General features: G+C 33.1%; 1 protein-coding gene and 2 long non-coding RNA genes across 3 annotated transcripts; all 3 read left to right on the top strand.

Moving 5' to 3' along the window:
• Window positions 1-212: 212 nt before the first annotated feature.
• Window positions 213-11,524, top strand: LOC106341424. Its single transcript, XR_001269646.1, has 3 exons — window positions 213-433; window positions 529-639; window positions 11,440-11,524. It is a non-coding gene; the product is annotated as an uncharacterized LOC106341424 (long non-coding RNA).
• A 1,018-nt stretch (window positions 11,525-12,542) lies between these two features.
• Window positions 12,543-13,635, top strand: LOC106341526. The gene is made up of 5 exons (XR_001269665.1): window positions 12,543-12,889; window positions 12,958-13,165; window positions 13,247-13,336; window positions 13,415-13,522; window positions 13,602-13,635. It is a non-coding gene; the product is annotated as an uncharacterized LOC106341526 (long non-coding RNA).
• A 424-nt stretch (window positions 13,636-14,059) lies between these two features.
• LOC106338405 lies at window positions 14,060-15,061 on the top strand. The gene is made up of 4 exons (XM_013777388.1): window positions 14,060-14,278; window positions 14,359-14,433; window positions 14,531-14,671; window positions 14,774-15,061. Exons 1-4 carry the CDS (start codon window positions 14,060-14,062, stop codon window positions 15,059-15,061), a joined length of 723 nt encoding a protein of 240 aa, XP_013632842.1.
• The last annotated feature ends 8,377 nt before the right edge of the window (window positions 15,062-23,438 follow it).

Below are 23,438 nucleotides of genomic sequence, written 5' to 3' on the forward strand. Positions count from 1 at the left end.
AAGAGTAATAAGTCAAGGTAACTGTTGTTTTGGTGTGAAAAAGTCTTTGTGTTGCAGTTGTCTAAATATAAGTCAAAAGTGTGTAGAGTAATCCTAAGTCTAAGTTAATAATAAGGCTATATGGAGAAAGATCGAGAGTGTTCTGTTCTCTGTATAAATATGTAATGGCCATTGTTGTGTAAAGCAAGCAAGTAAGAAATCAGTTCCCTACTTCATCTTTCTCTATCTACTACCACCTCTCACTCATACGTTCTACACACAAACATTCATCTGTTTTCTTTTCTTTGAACAAGACCAAAAACAGAACAAGAGAAGCATGAAGAGAACCTGCAATTTTCTGCAGTTTGCAACAGTATTTCAAATTGACTTATGGCTTATTTTGGATCGTTTTAAGGTTTTTATGTGCTGTCTTTTGGATTTTAATGCTTTTCTGGTATGATCTATTTTGTTTTGTGGCAATTATGTGTTGTGGTTTGTCTATGAATGGAAAATCTGAAGATAAACCATTCCCAAGCTCTCTTGTTGCAGAAACAGAGAAACCTGTGAGAGAGAAAGCTACCGTGGAAGTTGAATATATTGAATCGGAGAACTTGAATAATGTCTTTCTATATTCCACAAGGAACCAATGATGCATATGCTGTAAGCCGTCTTCTCTGTACTGAATTCTATGATTTTTTTTATTTCTATGATTTTATTATCTCCTAAAAGTAAATTGAAATATGGAAGTCTCATCTCATGATGATAATTCCTTTTTGCTATGTCGTCGTGAAAGCTATGCTGTCCTAAATCTTAATAATGATTTAATCCCTAAGTTAAGAGGAAAAGCAATATAACGTCGTTCTCATCTTTATTTAACCAGATTTAAATGAGAGATTAAAGCTGTTGACGGCTAACATAACACCGTTTGCGGTTTGCGGCAATTAGGTTAAAATCAAAAGTTCGTGTATGTAATTCAAAAAATAAAGTTGTTCGTGCGGGTTTCGGCTTGGCATCAAAGTTCGTGTGTTAAAAACCCGGGAGTTGTTAGTTCATGGAAGAATTGGCCATTTTCCCAACTCTCTCAATTCTCTCACCATTCTCTTTTAATTTGAAGAAAAACTTTATTTTAATTTCTTAATTTTTCTCATGTCTTTCTTACAATATTATCTTGTTTTTGTAGGTATTTCATATTTCCCTTTCAAAAATGTAAGATAAAGATTTATATAATTTCAATGTGTATTTTGTGTTTATATCCAAATAAGGTTATAGATTTAAACTCTAAGTGTATATTTTGTTACTATTTTATCATATAAATTCTATTTTTGAAGTTTTTCATATTAAAAAATAATGTTTTCTAAATCTAACAATTTTCATATATGAAATATACGATACAGTAGACTTCTAGTTAAAATTTAAGGCTAGTAGCCTTCAATTCACTTGTGAGAAAGAATTGAAATTTAATCATACTTCATAAAAAGTCTACTAAACTCTGATTTTAAATATTTTTTTCTTATTTTTCTCATAATTTTATCTTCTTTTATATGTATTCTCTTCCATGGTTTTCATCATCTCCTCCCATAAATGTAAGATCTATAGATTTTAAATTCATATTTTTGTGTTTATATTCAAGTAAAGTTATAGATTAAAACTCTATGTTTTTGGTTTGCTGCTATTTTACCTTACAAGTTATATATTTGACTTTTTCAGATTTGAAGCTATTTTTAAATTTTTTAAATGTACATATTTTCATATCTGAAAATTATTCGTTATAGTAGACTTCTAAATTATTATTTTTAAGTAGACTTCTAACTTCTGATAAAGTCTACTAAATATGATTTTAGAATTTTTTTCTTTTCTTATGTTTTTCTCGTATGTTTTTCTCATAATTTTATTTTATTTTTCATCTCATCCTCCTAAAAATGAAAGATTTAGACCTATAAATTTAAAATGTTTATTTTGTATTTATATTCAAGTAAAATTATAGACAAAAACTCTATGTTTTTGATATTTTAGCTTCTAGATTTTATATTTGAAGGTTTTACGATTTGAAGCTAATTTCACGTTTTTTAAATGTGCATATTAAATCTGAAAATTATCCGATACATTTTAATTTTGATGAAGTATATTTAAAAGTTAAGGCTAGTAGACTTCTTTTTAAGTCTACTAAACCTTAAGTTTTTAGCAGATTTCATTGGAAATCTACTAAAATATGATTTTATTTTTGTATTATATTTTATCACAATTTTATATTATTTTGCAGTTATTTCTTATATGGTTTTCCATCTCTTCCTTGAAAAATGTAATACTGAAAATTTTAGTTGTTAAATGTGTATTTTATGTTTATATTCAAATATTGTAGTTATACATTAAACTCTATTTTTCTTTGCAACTATTTTTCCTCAAAAATATAATTAGAAGTGTTTTTCAAATTTAAATCTATTTTCAATTTTTTCTAAATGTACATATTTTCAGATCTAAAAATTATATAATACAGAAAACTTCATGTGAAATCTGTTATATACAGACTTCATCTAAAGTATGCTATGAAAAATCAAAAAATTGGCTAAATGCAAAACTAACCTTATATATGTAGATTTTTCTGTAAGTCTACCAATTCTTTTTCAAAGGTAAGGGCGTATACTTCTTGTGAAGTTTGCGGTGTACAAAAACCAAATTGGTCAATTGCAAAACTAACTTGTGTATTGACAAGCGGACTACATAGTAAGTCTACCGATAAGCATAGGCATATTGAGAAATCCACTGTCACTACAAGGATCTGAATATTATGTAAAAGTTACATTTTTCTATGTAAGCTCATTTCCAGACTTCTATACTTTTAATATCAGCAAAATAAAAGAAGGTTTGATGTTTCGTAGTGAAGAATCACCAAATGAAAGTTTCATTTTTGAAAATAATTTATGACTTATGAGAGTAGATTAAATTGGAGTGGAAATGATAGGAAAACAGTTTTTTGGTGTAGAGTGAAAAAAAGAAGATTAAAATTGAGCTTTAAAAGCTCTAAATTGGTTGGTCATGTTTGTTGAAGAAATTGATGATTGTGTCAGTGTTGTAAATAAAAAAAATGGTTTAGATGTTTATGGTTTTTGGTAATTTAAAAACAAAAAGAAATTAAATAATAATATCATTTTTGGTAAATATTTGGAAGTTAAGGATTCTATAGGAAGAAAATGACAAAATATAATAGATAAAGAAAATGTCTCTACTTACAGCGATGAGAAATACGACAAAAAGCGATAATAAAACGGTTCTAATTTCTTCAATTTCTCGCCACTATCTGGGTGGTTGATGATGATATTGATAACAAAGGGTTGATTTCTACACAGAAATCGGCCACGATGTTGTATATCCCCACGTTGTTTACCAGAGGCATTGTGATGAAATGGTTTCGAGGTAGTTCGGTGGGTTGAATGTATATATACAGAGGAAAGAAGGTTGGATTTTTATACATACCTTTCAACTCTCTTATCAAAACTCTTATACTGCCTCTGGAGATCTTTCATTTTTCTGAATTCGATGGCTTATAATATTCTGAGAACATTACAAGACATAAGCCTCGGTGCTGAAGATGCTTCTTTTGTGTTGCCACCAACAGTGGTCCGTCAAGCCGAAGAAGAGAACATATTTATTCTGATTGGGCATCCAATAATGCCGCATAAACAAAACCTAAGAGAAATTGTTGCATTGATGCCAAGAAATTGGGGATTTGAATATTTGGTCAGATGAAGAGTCATCATTGAAGGCAGACGATTTTAGTTCATGTTTCCGTCTGAGGAAGCTATGGACACGGTGATCAGAAGGGGACCTTGGGCGTTTGCGGATTGTATGCTCGTGCTCCAGGGATGGACTCCACTAATGGATATGGAAATGTTAAACTACATTCCATTATGGATCCAAATAAGAGGAATCCCACTCCAAATCATGAACCGAGAGGTTATTGTTCACATTGCTCGCGCTCTAGGAGAGTACATCCAAATGGATTACATTTAGGAGGTTGGTAGCCGTTTGGAATTTGTCAGGGTACAGTTGAATTGGAATGTCAATAATCCTCTTAAGTTACAGAGGAATTTCCAATTCTCACAAGGTGTTAACACCTTTCTGAGACTCCAGTACGAGAGACTTTACGGATTCTGTGAGACGTGTGGTATGATCACTGGGGACGATGATGCTGACATATAGATCGTTCCAAATCAAGGTGTTATCATTGAGGAGATTAATGAAGATGCAAATGAAGATGTAGCTGCTGATAATAATGTGGCTGAGGGACAAAATGTGGAGGCAGAGATGAAAAACGTGCAGGCAGACGCTGAACCTGAGGATCCAGAGCAGGAAGAGTATGAAAGGAACATCAGGGAGATGGAGGAGGAAGCAGATGATGATTATTTTTGGAGTGGAGAAGGAAAGCAGACTATGTTTTCTTCTGATGTGAATCGAGATGAGATGTACACCCCTCCCTATCCGTTTAGACATCGTTTCCACAAGCCTAATGAAGACAAAGCATGTTTAAAGCGGAAAGCTTGGCTGACAAGCGCTAATGGGAACACAATGAAGTTTTCTCAAGCTGAGAAGGGTGAAACAAGTGGAGCTCACAGTGCCAAGCGTAAGAAGAAGAATGGGGGTAGAGCATAGCGAAGAGAGTAGTGGTGATGGAACAGACATGTCTGAGTCTGACAAGGTGAGAGGCGTGGTGGGCCCAAAACCACCTCTTCTACCATGAGGTCAGCCTGTTGGAACTGTCGAGGATTGGGCACATACTTGACAGTTCGACGCCTGAAGGAGATAAACCGCAAATATCTCCCGGACATCTTGTGTTTATCAGAAACAAAGCAACAAGATGATTATGTGCGTGATGTATGAGCTCAGTTAGGATTTCCCAGTTCAGTAGTCGTACCACTTGTAGGTGTAGGAGGTGGATTAGTTGTTTTCTTTATGTAGTCTGTACAGTTAAGCGTGCTTAGTCAATCAACTCATCTCATCGATTGTAATGTTGTTTTTAATGGAATGTCTTTCAACTTTTTCTTTGTTTATGGACACCCTACTCCGTCTTTAAGACATCATAAAATTAGTACGTCTGAGCTTAACTAGAAGACAACAGCCTTGGTTTCTTTTGGGAGACTTTAATGAAATCCTTGGCAACCATGAGAAAAATGAAGGACGTTTACGATCAGAGGCTTTTTTCAAGAGTTCAGACAGATGATGAGAATATGTGAATTCACTGATCTTCAATCAATAGGTAATCGTCTATCTTGGGTGTGACAGAGAGGCACACATTTAGTTCAATGTGCTTTGGATCGTACTATGGCTAATAATAGATGGTTTGAGTTATTTCCTGCTTTCCAGACTGAGTTCGTTGAGATTGGAGAGTCTGATCATCGGCCATTAGTGACCTTTATTGCTGCAGACAGAGAGGAACCTACTAGGAGATTTTTATTTGATGGCCGTATAATAAATAAAGAGGGCTTTACTGAGTCAGTTCGTAGAGGATGGAGAGGAACATGACATAGTCAACTTATGCAGATACCGCTAGTCCAGAGGCTCAATAGATGCAGACAACACATATCTAGATGGAAAAGACAGAATCAAAATAATGTAGAAGAAAGAATTGGCACTTTGAGAGCTATGCTGGATAAAGCTGTTACTTCTGCTGCTATATCTCAGGAACAGAAGACAAAGCTTAAGGATGAATTAAATCAAACATATATTGGAAACAGAAGAGTATAGTCAATTGGTTGAGATCCGGAGACCGTAATACACAGTATTTCCATGTTGTAACAAAGGGAAAGAGAATTAAAAATACCATTAACTCTATCCAGGATGAGCAAGGTGTTATTCATATATGACATAAGGAGATATCGAAAGTGGCTGTTAACTATTTTCAAGATCTTTATGCTTCAGAGGGAACTGATCCAACAATATATGCGAAAGTATTTCAAAACTTTCCCCAGAGAGTTACACCAGAGATGAATCAGGATATAACAATAATGGTTACAAAAGAAGAAGTCTGCATGGCAGTAAGGGATATTGGGGCACATCAAGCACCAAGTCTAGACGGATTTACTGCGGTCTTTTATCACAACTATTGGGAGGATGTTAAAGATGATATTATGACGGAGGTCTGTGCTTTCTTTGAAATAGGACAACTAGACCATCAACTTTGTCATAATAATATATGCCTTATACCGAAGGTATATCCTCCCAATGGTATGAAGGAATTTAGACCCATTGCTCTATGTAATATGTCTTACAAGATCATTACAAAAGTCATAGTTAACCGGTTGAAGAAACATTTTGGGTAATATCTTCTCAAAGAAGCAGAACGCCTTTATCCCTGGAAGAATGATCTCATACAACATTGTTGTAGTTCATGAAGTTTTCCACAACCTGAAAGTTAGAAAAAGGAAAGTTACATCGTATATGGATGTAAAGACATATATCACAAAGGCGTATCATATGTTGGAAATGAAAATTCTTATCAGAGACAATGAAGTACATGGGGTTTAATAATAGTTGGATTGGTTGGATTATGACTTGTGTTTCTGCGGTTAGATATTCAGTATTAGTAAATGGACACCAGAGGTTTATATCAGCCAGCTCGTTGACTTCAACAGGAAGATCCATTATCACCCTATCTGTTCATTTTATGTGCTGAAGTGCTTTCACATTTGATGACTCAAGCCATCATGAACAGATCAATCACTGGAGTGAAGATATCTAACAATGCACGTGCAATCAACCATCTCCTCTTTGCATATGATTCTTTATTTTTCTCATTGGAAAATGAGAAGGCAGCAAGAAAACTGAAAAACATCTTTGGGATCTATGAGGCAGTTTCAGGCTAGACCATCAAATTTCAACAAATCATCTATTACATTTGGAACAAAGGTCAACAACACGGTTAAGACGAAGATGAGAAGTTTGTTGGGAATTCATAATGATGGAGGAATAGGCAAGTATCTGGGTCTGCCTGATCATGTGGGGAACAAGAAGAGTGAGTTGTTCGCCTATATTGTTGATAAGGTAAAATCGATTACTCAAAGTTGGAAACAAAGATACTTGTCTAATGGAGGAAAGGAAGTATTATTCAAAGCTATTGTGTTATCTTTGCCAATATTGTCCATGAACATATTTCGATTACCAAAAGAGGTATGTGCTGAGATTAATGCGACTTTAGCAAGGTTATGGTGGGGATCTGGTGATAAGAAATGGCTACATTGGTATTCTTTGAACATTATTAGCTTTCCTAAACGCAAAGGAGGGCTTGGATTTAATTATTTTGAGATTTTTAATCAAGCTTTTCTTAGTAAACAAGTCTGAAGAATCATGCAAAACCTATATTGCTTAATGGCACGAATACTGAAGGCTAGGTATTTTGCTGTAGAGGATATCTTGAATGTAAAGCTCAGAAAGAAAGCTTCATACACTTGGAAATCTATCTTAGATGGATGTGATCTCCTTGCCAAAGGAATGAAGTTTATAGTTGGAGATGGAACTTTAGTTAATATGTGGACAGACCAGTGGATTCCTGATCATCCTCCAAGACCACCACATGCTCGAGGAGAGGTTATACCAGGTGAGAAGGTAAAAGAGTATTTCGATGATAACTGTTGGGGTCAAAATCGGTTACGACGGAATCAAAGTCAGAAACTTCCCGAGAAACGTCTTCTTCGAAAACAAAAAAGATAATTCTCAAAAGAATAGAGAAGCGGAAGAACTAAGTCAAGTTTCGTAACAAGTCCGGAAGGGATCCACAAGATAAGTCTTCAAGAAAGGTCGCTCGAAGCCTCAGACAATAGATCCCGGACAACGATACACCAACGTCCAACCCACCAAACGGGAGAATTGGACCGAGCAAGCCGTCCAACTCATCCATTAATGGGAGAGTTGGACCGACCGAAGCCGTCCAACTCGCCCATTTGCCGAGTTGGACTAGTCCAGAGTCAACTTATGCAAATACCGCTAGTCCAGAGGCTCAGTAGATGCAGACAACACATATTTAGATGGAAAAGACATAATCAAAATAATGCAGAAGAAAGAATTGGCACTTTGAGAGCTATGCTGGATAAAGTGGTTACTTCTGTTGCTATACCTCAGGAACGGAAGACAAAGCTTAAGGATGCATTAAATCAAGCATATACTGGAAACATAAGAGTAGAGTCAATTGGTTGAGATTCGGAGACCGTAATACACGGTATTTCCATGTTGTAACAAAGGGAAAGATAATTAAAAATACCATTAACTCTATCCAGGATGAGCAAGGTGTTATTCATAGAGGGCATAAGGAGATATCGAAAGTGGTTGTTAACTATTTTCAAGATCTTTATGCTTCATAGGGAACTGATCCAACAATCTATGTGAAAGTATTTCAAAAATTTCACCAGATGGTTACACCAGAGATGAATCAGGATATAACAAGAATGATTACAAAAGAAGAAGTCTGCATGGCAGTAATGGATATTGGGGCACATCAAGCACCAGGTCTAGACGGATTTACTGCTGTCTTTTATCACAACTATTGGGAGGATGTTAAAGATGATATTATGACAGAGGTCTGTGCTTTCTTTGAAACAGGACAACTAGACCAGCAACTTTGTCATAATAATATATGCCTTATACCGAAGGTATATCCTCCCAATGGTATGAAGGAATTTAGACCCATTGCAGTATGTAATGTGTCTTACAAGATCATTACAAAAGTCCTAGTTAACCGGTTGAAGAAACATTTGGGTAATATCTTCTCAAAGAATCAGAACGCCTTTATCCCTGGAAGAATGATCTCAGACAACATTGTTGTAGTTCATGAAGTTTTCCACAACCTGAAAGTTAGAAAAAGGCAAGCTACATCGTATATGGATGTAAAGACATATATCACAAAGGCGTATGATATGTTGGAAATGGAAATTCTTATCAGGGACAATGAAGCACATGGGGTTTGATAATCGTTGGATTGGTTGGATTATGACTTGTGTTAATTTCTGCGGTTAGATATTCAGTATTAGTGAATGGACACCAGAGGTTTATATCAGCCAGCTCGTTGACTTCAACAGGAAGATCCCTTATCACCCTATATATTCATTTTATGTGCTGAAGTGCTTTCACATTTGATGACTCAAGCCATAATGAACAGATCACTCACTGGAGTGAAGATATCTAACAATGCACGTGCAGTCAACCATCCCCTCTTTACAGATGATTCTTTATTTTTCTCATTGGCAAATGAGAAGGCAGCAAGAAAACTGAAAAACATCTTTGGGATCTATGAGACAGTTTCAGGCCAGGCCATCAAATTTCAACAAATCATCTATTACATTTGGAACAAAGGTCAACAACACGGTTAAGACGAAGATGAGAAGGTTGTTGGGAATTCATAATGATGGAGGAATAGGCAAGTATCTGGTCTGCCTGATCATGTGGGGGAACAAGAAGAGTGAGTTGTTCGCCTATATTGTTGATAAGGTAAAATCGATTACTCAAATTTGGAAACATAGATACTTGTCTAATGGAGGAAAGGAAGTATTACTCAAAGCTATTGTGTTATCTATGCCAATATTTTCCATGAACATATTTTATTACCAAAAGAGGTATGTGCTGAGATTAATGCGACTTTAGCAAGGTTATGGTGGGGATCTTGTGATAAGAAATGGCTACTTTGGTATTCTTTGAACATTATTAGCTTTCCTAAACGCAAAGGAGGGATTGGATTTAAATATTTTGAGATTTTTAATCAAGCTTTGCTTAGGAAACAAGTCTTGAGAATTATGCAAAACCTAAATTGCTTAATGGCACGAATACTGAAGGCTAGGTATTTTGCTGCTGAGGATATCTTGAATGTAAAGCTCAGAAAGAAAGCTTCATACACTTGGAAATCTATCTTAGATGGATGTGATCTCCTTGCCAAAGGAATGAAGTTTATAGTTGGAGATGGAACTTTAGTTAATATGTGGACAGACCCGTGGATTCCTGATCATCCTCCAAGACCACCAAATCCTCGAGGAGAGGTTATACCAGGTGAGAAGGTAAAAGAGTATTTCGATGATAACTGTTGGGTAAAAATCGGTTACGACGAAATCAAAGTCAGAAACTTCCCTAGAAACGTCTTCTTCGAAAAAAGAAAAGATAATTCTCAAAAGAATAGAGAAGCGGAAGAATTAAGTCAAGTTTTGTAACAAGTCCGAAAGGAATCCAGAAGATAAATCTTCAAGAAAGGTCGCTCGAGGCCTCAGACAACGGATCCCGGACAACGATACACCAACGTCCAACCCACCAAATGGGAGAATTGGACCGAGCAAGCCGTCCAACTCGTCCATTTGGCAAGTTGGACCGAGCAAGCTGTCCAATTTGCCCTTTTGGCGAATTGGACCGACCAAAGCCGTCCAACTCGTCCATTTGGCGAGTTGGACCGGACAAGCCGTCCAACTCGCCCATGTGGCTAGTTGGACCGAACATGCTGCCTTCATCCCATTCTCGTAGCTCCCTCTTCTGTGATCGGATCGAACCGACGCTTGTTTCGTCTCGATCGGAGACACCATCGTAACTTTACATCTTGGAAATCGCAAAGAACTCGTTCTCTCGATGGAAATTCAGATTTGATTTGTCGGCATAAAAATATATTTAAAAGTCACTAAATGTGATCCATTTAGTTTTATTCGCATTTGATTTGTAAAAAAAATCTTTATTATAATATAAATCTATTTAGTTTTAATATAATAAAAATGAAGTTAAAATAAATTACTAAAAACATTAAATTGTATTGAAAATATTTATTCTTAATTTTGATATCTCGAACACAATAGAGAGATAAATGCTCAACTAATAATAATAGAAAACACATTTAAACACTACAAGAAAAATGGGTTTTAATAGCAGACCGGAATAACGTTTTTTTCGATTGTGCTATGTTAGTTATACTCGTGTTTTAAAGATAGCGGTTGTATATTTCCAAACGTTATGTTACAGTTTCGAGTTGAAAAATCATAATTAAGCGTATGGTTTGAAAGAAGACGCTTAATTAATATGGCAGATTAAAAATAAAAGTGTTATGCTTGATTACGCGGTAATGACCGCGACACTTAGAAATAATTTGGCTCCTAAAACCCAATTAGAATCCAAAATTAATCCCAAATTAGTAGGGTTTCGTTCTTCCCTCTCTCTCTTTGTTCTTCACTCTCCATCGAACACTTTGCCTCCATTTGCTCGATAGACTCGACCTCAATCTCTTTCACTCGAATTTTCATTCTCAATTCCTCAGCTCCAACGATTACTCAACGTGGATTAACTCTTATTGAAATCCCCTTTGATTGAAATCCTTTCCGATTCCATCGAAGGTGAACTCGGGTTTCATCTCTTTTCTATCCTAATCGATTGAAAATCGATTTATCTCTTCTCTATAACTGATTTAGGGTTATTGCATGTTTAATTGAATCGGTGTTGCATACTCGTTTGCAGGAACCTTTATTTTCCGACAGCTTCCGCTACTGATGCAAAATGCGCAAGAAATGGAACTGTCTTATGGAAATGCCATACAGATAGGTTTTCAAACTGGATAAAAGAGAAGGTATGATTTACTTATTTAAGTCTCATAACTTACGTTTACATAATCAACAATATTGATGTGTGATTATTTACTGTTAGATCCCTAATTGCCTTCTCAAGCTAAACAAGTCTTCTACTCTAGAGAAGATGACAGCTCACCTTGGTATGTTGTTATGAGAGCACCACCTAGAGGATACCATGAGTTAGAGACTGAAGAGGAAGTTAGTTCTGCACCCGTAACAGTTGAGCATGAAGAAGATACTGGAGATCAAGCATCTGATGATGAGAGTTTTTGTGTTAGGAATGATTGTGAGGGTGTTTTTATATATGAGTAATGATAGTTTGTTGTTGTTTCAGGTAAGCTGGTACAATGACTTCCAAAGCTGTTACTGAGAAGGCGCGTCGCAGTAAGCGCCAAGCTGGCCTTGATGTTAGTCCACAAGTGTCTTTAACTGCGAAGAAACCTAAGAAGAATGGTCCAAAGGTTAATGCAGAATTACAGTCACCAGCTGAAGAAATGGAAGATGTCGAGCTTACCGGTTCTGAAGAAGTCGAACAAGATGCAGAACCAGAAGAAGAAGAAGAAGAAGATAAAGACGATGAGACTGAACCACCAGAAGAAGAAGAAGATAAAGACGATGAGACTGAACCACCAGAAGAAGAAGAAGATAAAGACGATGAGACTGAACCACCAGAAGAAGAAGAAGATAAAGACGATGAGACTGAACCACCAGAAGAAGAAGAAGATAAAGACGATGAGACTGAACCACCAGAAGAAGAAGAAGATAAAGACGATGAGACTGAACCACCAGAAGAAGAAGAAGATAAAGACGATGAGACTGAACCACCAGAAGAAGAAGAAGATAAAGACGATGAGACTGAACCACCAGAAGAAGAAGAAGATAAAGACGATGAGACTGAACCACCAGAAGAAGAAGAAGATAAAGACGATGAGACTGAACCACCAGAAGAAGAAGAAGATAAAGACGATGAGACTGAACCACCAGAAGAAGAAGAAGATAAAGACGATGACACTGAACCACCAGTAGAAGAAGAAGGTAAAGATGATGAAACTCAACCTCCTTCAATAAACGGAGTCAGCACTCCATCTGAGACACAGACTCAACAGTCAGATAACCAAGTGAAGAAGACAAGAGGTCCAACAAAAATGCAAAAAGTCGCAACACATATAGAGGACAAGGTAGAGGTCGAGTTTAATGCTATAGGAGAGCATGTTGGTCGTGGATCAGTGACATTATCCTCCTTCCTTGGTCCTCTTGTCAGAGAGCATGTGTCTGTACTGCTAGATGACTGGAGACATCTAGAAGAGAAAACAAAAGATGCTTTGTGGGAGGAAATACAGGTGATTTTGTCAACTCTATCTTACAGTGATATAAATGAATACGCATTGAATTTTGATATGTGTTGCAGGGAAGATTCAACTTGACAGAAGAATGACAAAAGGATGTAGTGTTCAAGCAGATGGGTTGTTTGTGGAGGGCCTCTAAATCTAGACTTTCTTCCATGGTTAGAGCTACAAAAAAACAAGGCTCAACTACAGAAGATGAAACCCAGCAACATACAATCTGCTACATCTTGAAACAATTAGGTGAAAGGAAGATATACTTCAGCTTTTCAGGTAATATCATCTGTGTCTTACGTAGAATAAATTTGGGTATGTAAGTAGGATTAATTTGTAATTGTTCTTGGTTATCAGTAGGAACAAAGTGATAAGTACAGGGAACTCAGGAAGGGTCAAATTCCTCATACCACTAGCCGTAAAGGCATGATTCGGCTTGCATATGAGATGGTATGTTTTTCGTATATAACGCAAGATATGTGTTAATTAGAAACAAATCTCTTGACAAGATTTTAATTTAACTTGTAGAAAAAAAACACTTCAGATCCTAAGCAAGTAACTAGAACTAAGGTTTGGGTTGCTGGTCATACGCATTCTGATGGAAGACCAGTGCATGAAGAATTCGCAGATACCATAGTAAGATTAAATGTCAACAGTCATATTATGATGCCTTCTAAAGTTAATTTTACATATATTGTTGAATTTATGATTGTAGGAGAAGATAAAGAGAATTGACAGTGAAATGGACTCAAGTTCAGCAGATAATATTGGTGAAGATGTCTCCCAGATTCTAGGAAAATATAAACCAGGAAGAGTTAGGGGGATGGGACGAGGAGTTACTGCCACCAAGTTGGCATTCTTACATGTTAGAGATTCACATGTCCAGAAGCTTGAAGCTACTCAAGCAGATCTAATCAACAAGGTTGAAGATTTGCAAAATGTGGTTAAGGACTTAGCTGGTAAAAAGGTAACTCCTTATTGCTGTTGATAATTATTATAGATTTTGTGGTCTTTAAGATTTTAAAAGTTTTGTTTCCTTATTGGGTTAGCAAAAAGGCGGATATGATTCTACTTCTGAGTTAAGCGATGTGAGCTAGGGAGGAATAAGGTGCCAGATACTGGATTGGATCTCGAATGATGATTTGGTTGTTGCTGAAGGAGAATTCTACTCTGATGAACCCACATAAGATTGGTCGAATTCCACCGGGTCCTAATGCGGCTGCTGTTGTAGTGAAGTCTGTTTCAGTCGTAACAGCACCTATATGGAGACCAACTACAACTTGTGCATCGCTTAGTCAGGCTGTTGGAGTCAAAATTGCATGGCCATCTGAGAAGCTCATCTTGGACGATGCTATTGACTTATCAAAAAAGAGTAACACCGACGGATCAGAGGTAAACATTATATGTTTTCTGTTCTTTGATAATAACTTTATATACTGATGAAATTTGTATATATACTATGCATGATTCAGGCTATAGCTGCATCTTTAGAGAAAGTTCAAATATTTGATTACTGGAAAATAGATGAAGAGTTGATTGATGAGGGTGTATTGTTGACTATTGACTACTGAACCTAGTGAACTGGTCAACAAAATTCCCCTGGGCCCGAATGCTGGAGTTCTTAGAGTGGAAATGGTTTTTAAGCCTGATGCATTTTTATGGAGACCAACGCCTGAAATGATAAAGATGGGTGATGCAGTACATGGGACAATTGCTTGGCCTCTAGATAAGCTAAAACTTCCTCAACCACAATCACCTGCTGAATCAAACAGGAAATCCAATCAGGTTAGTTTGTGAAATCTGAGAATTTAGATATTGTAATGTCGTCAAATTGGTAGGTTGTCGGTGATGATAATGTGATTAAATTGTTTGTCATTTTGGTTTTAGAGTGGTAGTCAAAGCATTGGTAGCAGCAACAAAGGTGGTAAACAGAAGTGCGCTCTCTTGGACTGTCATGGCTTAGGACAAAGGATTGCTTTAGGTCGGGTGTTCTCAATTGATCCAGCAGAGAAGGTGCATTTTGTCCCTTTAGGTCGCAATGCTACGAAGTTCTGGGAAGAGGTTTCCGAGTTCGATGCGGCACGAGTGTGGAGGCCAAACTCTGAAATCGAATATATAGGTGATGCAGTAGGAAGCACTGTGGCTTGGCCAAATGATAAGATAGTTTATATCTAAGACTCTTCTTTAGCTTTTATGTGAAGTATGTAGTATGAAACTTATGTAGAGTTTGGATGTTTGTGGAATCTTTGAAGGTTAAATGAAATTTATTTTCTGTTTTAAAATTCAGTAATTCGAGCATATAAAAATAAATAAATAAATAAATATATATATATATATATATATGAAAATAATAATAATATATAAAAATATAAATAATATATATAGCAAATTCGTAACTGCTATAGTAGTTTTAACCATAATAAACGGAAAATGCTATTAATATAAACAGATATATAAAATATATAGCACCTATCTAACTGCTATAATAGTTTTAACCATAACAATAGGAAAACACTGTTAATAAAAGAAGTAATAGCATTAATGACTCGCTATTAAAACATATTTAATTGCAGAATAAAAAGCGCTATCTTAATGGACGAAAAGATAGCACCGCTAAATTCCGCTATGTAAAGTCCTTTACCTACTATGACGGGCGATGATACAGCGCTTCAAAAACCGCTATACTATCGTTATATAGCATTTTTCGTGTGCTAATAAAACCAATTTTTCTTGTAGTGAAAGAAAATTTGAACTTGCACTTTGAGATTCCACCTCTTTCATATTCCTGTACAGTCCAAACCAACTTCGAACTTTAAAGATAAGACAAAAAACATGAATAAAATAGTCAATTTGTATACAATAATTAACTCATAAACAGATCTGTAAAATAATTAAATATGATATATTATAAGAAATATACTAGACCTTAACCCGCGCAACCGCGCAGCTGTTTTTTCACCTTTATGTATATATATTAAATGTTTATATTAATTTTTCAAACACACTTATTTTATTATTTACATTTTTGTCTATTCAATTATTATTTTAATCCACCACAAGTATTTTTGTTGGTTCTTAGTATTATATATCTATCTTATGAGATTTCTATTTAATTATTTCACGAACTAATATATACTTTCTTAAACAAATTTCAAATGATTTCTTATTTAACATATTAAAATTTATATGTATTTTTTTCAACTTAAGTTATAAATAATAAAAATATTATTTAGTAATTATATTATAGTCTTGAGGAATATAAATAATGATCTTAGGACTCCATATGCATTGAGTTTAATAGAGAATCAATCTTGTAGAATATGAATGACATTGTTTATGTTTTTAATATTTTTTTTGGCAGATTAAATAATATATTATATGTTTAGTTTACATGTGTTTTCAGATAATTGAAACGCACAGTCAAGATTCTTAAATATACACACTAATTGCTTCCTTCCGATCTTATATGAAAGTAGTTATTATATCGATAATATATGAAGTGATTGAATAATGATGTCAAAATTTTATTAAGAAATAAATGAAAAGTAACTTTCTAGGTGGTCCATTTTTTAAAATATCACACATTAAATAAAGTTGTGAATAGTCAAACAACAATAAACAGATTTCTAAATATTACTTTATACACAGACTCCATAGTGGATTCAGAATACTTACAGTTTTAAAAATTGTTGACAAAGCTCTGAGTTTTATTTTTTGAAGAATGAAGTTTTGAAGCATGGATATCTTAAATACCATCTCTAACCTAAATCATGCAAAAAAAGAAGATTAGAGTGTTAAATTGGGGTGGAAACAAATAATAAATATGAATGAAGGCTAGGCAGAAAGTTTTGTATTTTTTTCTGCTACACTCAAACACACATAAGGAAAGATGAAGAAGAACGATGATAAAAAAAAAAAGAGAGATGGAAAATGAAATTAGTTCCTTGCAAGTATATAAGAGTTAAAACTGTTTTTATTTTTGGTGTTAAAAAAAGAGTTAAAAGTTAAAACTGTTTGAGATCGTGCTAGCAAATATAGGGATATAAATTGTTGAATTAAGGATAATAATTGTTTGCTTGTTGCTCAGAAAAAAAAAACAATTGTTTTATTTCAATATTTTGAAAGTGGTAGATATAACAGAAAATCAAGGGATTCGGTATTTTTTTTCGGTTACAGTAAAAAAAATTTTTCAATTGACATTTTGTTTTTTGTAAAATTATGTCATGTGTCAGTATTTGATTAACCAAGTGACTTGTGCATTAATATATATATAAGAGAAGGGATACATATAAAATACCAAAAAAAGAAATACATTACGCATGCGGTTATACTAAACCACTGATTAATTAATGTATTATCTTGTAATCTGTATGCTTCTTTTTCGTATGATCCATTTGTGTTTGCTCTAAGTTAAACCCTTTCTGGTGTCAGTTTTGGGTTTCTGTCTTTCTTAGTTATGTAAATTTTTTACCTTTGTGTTTTGCATTCAAGATGTTGTTGTTGTATCATTTTATGATTCTACGAACCCTTCACTCAAAAGAGGCATCGCGGCTCCTCTAGGGAACTTCCTCGCAAAGAGAAAGCAAGGGACATGTTTTGAATTAGCCCGGCACCATTCTGTTCGATACTCAGTTTCATAGTATACATGGTTGATTTTCTTTACTTCTTCTATCTCCTTTGCTCCGGAGTTGTCAGATGTGAAAGTGAGAGGATGCCAAGATTTGGCTTCAGCTTCTTTTTTGGCTAAACTATTAGTTTTTTTGTAATATTTTAATTTGTAATATTCTTGTTGTCAAATTCTAGTTTTTAAATATTATAAATCTTATTTTAATATCTTTATTTGTAAAATTTGAATTTATAAAAATAAATTTGAAATATTTATGATATACAAATGTTTTAAATATTAAAACGATAACTGAGAAAATACTTAAGAGTTATAAATATGATGTATAATTAATTATAAAGACCAAAATGTAAAGAAAAAGATAAACTTCAAATTTGGAGTTTTGAGTATGAAACTTCAAATATGAAGTTTTTTCTATAAAACTCTAAATTTGAAGTTTAAAAAAAAATGGGAGAGCAAAAAACTCTATATTTGATGTTATGGAATTTCTCTTTGAAATACTCTAAGTTACCAACAACTTGTAGCCTTTGATGTACTTAATAAATTAAGTTACTTTTGGAAGTATGTTCTCCGAAAAAGTACAATTCATGGTTTGATAAGTTTTCTCTGCTGCAATTTTGACGTTTGTGTACAAAGAAACATAACAACTCCTACTAAATAAAATAATCCCTAGACCCATCAAAATGGTTTCCCGGAACATTTGTATTATAAATTTTGTATAAGAAGCCCATGAATTGCCGGTTTATTTAAAATACATATAAAATACCAAAAAAGGAATTACATAACGCCTGCTGATTATACTAAACCACTGATTAATTAATGTACTATCTTGTAATCTGTAAGCTTCATTTGCTTATGCTCCATTTGTGTATGCTCTAAGTTAAACCCTAAGAAATTAGGAACGGGTTGTGAACTCGGTTTAATACTCGGTTTCATAGTATACATTGTTGATTTTATTTATTTCTTCTATCTCCTTTGCTCCGGAGTTCTCAGATGTGAAAGTGAGAGGATCCAAGATTTGGCTTCAGCTTTTTTTGGCTAAATTATTAGTGTTGTTGTAATGTTTAAATTTGTGCAAAAATTATGTCTTCGTGTATCTTTTAATTAAAAAGTTTTTTTTATTAAAATTCTTTTGTAATATTCTTGTTGTCTTATTCTAGTTTTCAAATATTATAAATCTTATTTTAATATCTTTATTTGTAAAATTTGAATTTATAAAAATAAATTTGAAATATTTATGATATACAAATGTTTTAAATATTAAAACGATAACTGAGAAAATACTTAAGAGTTATAAATATGATGTATAATTAATTATAAAGACCAAAATGTAAAGAAAAAGATAAACTTTAAATTTGGAGTTTTGAGTAGTGAAATTTCAAATATGAAGTTTTTTCTATAAAACTCTAAATTTGAAGTTTAAAAAAAAAAATTGGAGAGCAAAAAACTCTATATTTGAAGTTATAGAATATCTCTTTGAAATGCTCTAAGTTACCAACAACATGTAGCCTTTGATGTACTTAATAAATTAAGAACGTGTAGCCTTTGATGTACTTAATAAATTAAGTTACTTTTGGAAGTATGTTCTCCGAAAATGTACAATTCATGGTTTGATAAGTTTTCTCGGCTGCAATTTTGACGTTTGTGTACAAAGAAACATAACAACTCCTACTAAATAAACTAATCCCTAGACCCATCAAAATGGTTTCCTGGAACATTTGTATTATTAATTTTGTATAAGAAGCCCATGAATTGCCGGTTTATTTAAAATACATATAAAATACCAAAAAAGGAATTACATAACGCCTGCTGTTTATACTAAACCACTGATTAATTAATGTACTATCTTGTAATCTGTATGCCTCATTTGCTTATGCTCCATTTGTGTATGTTCTAAGTTATACCCTAAGAAATTAGGAACGGGTTTTGAATTAGCCCGCCACCATTCTGTTTGATACTCGGTTTCATAGTATACATTGTTGATTTTATTTATTTCTTCTATCTCCTTTGCTCCGGAGTTGTCAGATGTGAAAGTGAGAAAATGCCAAGATTTGGCTTCAGCTTTTTTGGCTAAACTATTAGTGTTGTTGTAATATTTAAATTTGTGCAATAATTATGTCTTTGTGTATCTTTTTAAAAAGTTTTTTTTATCAAATTTTTTTGTAACATTCTTGTTGTTTAATTGTAGTTTTAAAATATTATAAATCTTATTTTTATATTTTTATTTAATTTTAAGGGTAAGATTTGAATTTATAAAAACAAATTTGAAATATTTATGATATACAAAAGTTTTAAAGATTAAAACGATAAAGGAAAAAATACTTAAGAATTATAAATATGATGTGTGATTAATTATAAAGACCAAAATGTAAGAAAAAGATAAAACTTTAAATTTAGAGTTTTGAATAGTGAAACTTTAAATATGAAGTTTTTTTCCTTAAAACTAATTTGAAATTTGGAAAGAATTTTTTGGAGAGCAAAAAACTTTATATTTGAAGTTATAGAATTTTTCTTTGAAATGCTCTAAGTTACCAACAACTTGTAGCCTTTGATGTACTTAATAAATTAAGTTACTTTTGGAAGTATGTTCCCCGAAAAATTACATTTCATGGTTTGATAAGTTTTCTCGGCTGTGATTTTGACGTTTGTGTACAAAGAAACATAACAACTCCTACTAAATAAACTAATCCCTAGACCCATCAAACTGGTTTCCGAAACATTTGTATTATAAATTTTGTATAAACTCCAACTTAAGCCCACGATACTGTTCCAAATTTAGTCATTTAGGGTTGTACAAATTGTTTAAGAATTTGTCGAGCATAAAATGTTTTCAACATTAATTGAAATTTAAAGAGAAAAATTCATTAGTTAAAGTTATCTTATACTCCCTTGAATGGTTAAAAAGTTGTATCTTACCTATTTAACAAAACTGAGCATCACATGAATCGAGAGTCTCCGTATCCATACTCTTCAACCGTCGTTGAGAACATAACTTGTTTTTCCCTATTTACGCATAGCATATTTTTGTAAGTTTGAAGTCTATTCTTTAAGCCAAAAATAAAAGTTTGTAGTCTCTTCTTCTCTTCAAATATATTTTTTGTTCAACCTCTTTTGATTTTCTGTGATGGCTTTTCATCTCGTTCTTCTTCGGTTCCAATCTGGAGGAGCTGAAATGGTGTTCCCAACTTCTTGACCATGATTTCAGCCGTGAACAGCTTTGGTTCGAGGAAGAAGCTCATCCCGTGAAGATGTTGTAACAGTGATTCCTATGCAAAGAAAATAAAAACTAAAAGGAATTCAAAACTGCACAGCTGAAAAATAATTAAATGTTTATAATTAAACTTTATCACTTATTCATTTGCTAAACGATCATAATATGAAGTTGATAGAAAAAACGATCATAATATGAAGCCGCTTGCACCACCAACCAATGTCTGGGAATTTATGAAAGCCATCTATAAGTCCCTTAATCTTTTCCAAAATCATTTTGCACACAATATCGATCGTTACTCCAACTTCTAAAAGTTTACAACCACCATCAGATTGAATATTTGTCTTTTGTAAGAGAAAAGAAGACTTGAGATAAGAAAAAGAAAGAAGATTTACACCCAAAAAAAGAAAGAAGATATGATGTCATCGATACCAAAATCAGTTTGTAGAAGAGACAAAAGCATCGGTTACTTTGTGCAAGAACTTTAACTGTTTAAATAATTTTATAAATGGATCTGTTGTAGAAGTGATTCTAGCGTTCATTTATTTGAGATGATGTAGGAAGAGGTGGAGATCATGGATGTTACGGTCGAGGCGGTTAAAACAATTTTTCTCTTTTTTTTTTCATTTTGCAGAGAAGAAATAAACTGTTTTGCTTTAGATATTTTTATTTTTAATAATTTTTAAACATGCCACATGTCAAAATATTATTGGTATAGTGACTTGTGCTTTAATTATAAAGACCAAAATGTAAGAAAAAGATAAAACTTTAAATTTGGAGTTTTGAATAGTGAAACTTTAAATATGAAGTTTTTTTCCTTAAAACTAATTTAAAGTTTGGAAAGAATTTTTTGGAGAGCAAAAAACTCTATATTTGAAGTTATAGAATTTCTCTTTGAAATGCTCTAAGCTACCAACAACTTGTAGCCTTTGATGTACTTAATAAATTAAGTTACTTTTGGAAGTATTTTCCCCGAAAAAGTACATTTCATGGTTTGATAAGTTTTCTCGACTGTGATTTTGACGTTTGTGTACAAAGAAACATAACAACTCCTACTAAATAAATTAATCCCTAGACCCATCAAACTGGTTTCCGAAACATTTGTATTATAAATTTTGTATAAGAAGCCCATGAATTTCCGGTTTATTAAAAATACATATAAAATACCAAAAAAAAAGAAATACATAACGCCAGCGGTTTATACTAAACCACTGATTAATTAATCTATTATCTTGTAATCTGTATACTTCATTTGCGTATGCTCCATTTGTGTATGCTCTAAGTTAAACCCTTTCTGGTGTCAGTTTTGGGTTTCTGTCTTTCCTAGTTTTGTAACTTTTTTACCTTTGGGTAATTGCATTCAAGAGGTTGTTGTTGTTTCAGTTGATGATTCTACTAATCCTTCACTAAAAAGACGCATTGCGGCTCCTCTAGTGAACTTCCTCGCATAGAGAAAGGAAGGGACGTGTTTTGAATTAGCCCGGCACCATTTTGTTCGATACTCAGTTTCATAGTATACATGGTTGATTTTATTTATTTCTTCTATCTCATTTGCTCCGGAGTTGTCAGATGTGAAAGTGAGAGGATGCCAAGATTTGGCTTCAGCTTTTTTGACTAAACTATTGGTGTTGTTATAATATTTAAATTTGTGCAATAATTATGTCTTTGTGTATCTTTTTAAAAGTTTTTTTATTAAATTTCTTTTGTAACATTCTTGTTGTCTAATTCTAGTTTTCAAATATTATAAATCTTATTTTAATATTTTTATTTAATTTTAAGTGTAAGATTTGAATTTATAAAAACAAATTTGGAATATTTATGATATACAAAAGTTTTAAAGATTAAAACGATAAAGGAAAAAATACTTAAGAATTATAAATATGATGTGTAATTAATTATAAAGACCAAAATGTAAAAAAACAATAGATAAAATTTTAAATTTAGAGTTTTGAATAGTGAAACTTTAAATATGAAGTCTTTTTCCTTAAAACTAATTTGAAGTTTTGAAAAAAAAATTTAGAGAGCAAAAAACTTTATATTCAAAGTTATAGAATTTCTCTTGAAAATGCTCTAAGTTACCAACAACTCGTAGCCTTTGGGTTAATTAATAAATTAAGTTACATTTGGAAGTATGTTCTTCGAAAAAATAAAATTCTGGTTTGATAAGTTTTCTCGGCTGCGATTTTGACGTTTGTGTGCAAAAAACATAACAACCACTAATGGCCAGACTGGTTTTCCCGCTATGACCCGCAAACGGAGCTTTTGCGGTTGATATCGGTTAACAGCGTTTCGAAACAATCATACAAACCACTACAAATCGCTCCAAACCGCTCTGAACCTCTTAAAATCAAAAGATGGTTCCAGCTAGCGTTTGCGATTGCGGGTGGAAAAATAAATATAAAATTATTTATATATACACACATATATAAAGATATACACATATATAAAACAAAATAAAATATTTTTTTAAAAGTTTTAATATAAATCTTCAGAAAAAATTTATTAAAATTATAACTTTCAACTAATTTAAATTTTTTATAAATAAACATAATATTTTTATTAATCACATTATATTGATAATTATTATAATTTATTACAATAGTATGTTTTTAATATTTTTATAACGTTATAATATGTTAATATGGGTAATTTATTATTAAACCGCTGCAATATCTTATAATCAACCAGTCACAAATATCCCGCAAGCACAACAATTT

This window comes from Brassica oleracea, chromosome C4 (genome assembly GCF_000695525.1).
Source record: "Brassica oleracea var. oleracea cultivar TO1000 chromosome C4, BOL, whole genome shotgun sequence".
Lineage (NCBI taxonomy): Eukaryota > Viridiplantae > Streptophyta > Magnoliopsida > Brassicales > Brassicaceae > Brassica > Brassica oleracea.

Coding starts and splice junctions, on each gene's coding strand:
- LOC106338405 (XM_013777388.1), top strand. CDS start 14,060: ATGAACCCACATAAGATTGGTCGAATTCCACCGGGTCCTAATGCGGCT. Junction 14,434..14,530: donor AAGAGTTGATTGATGAGGGT/GTATTGTTGACT, acceptor ATGGTTTTTAAG/CCTGATGCATTTTTATGGAG. Junction 14,672..14,773: donor CAAACAGGAAATCCAATCAG/GTTAGTTTGTGA, acceptor TTTTGGTTTTAG/AGTGGTAGTCAAAGCATTGG.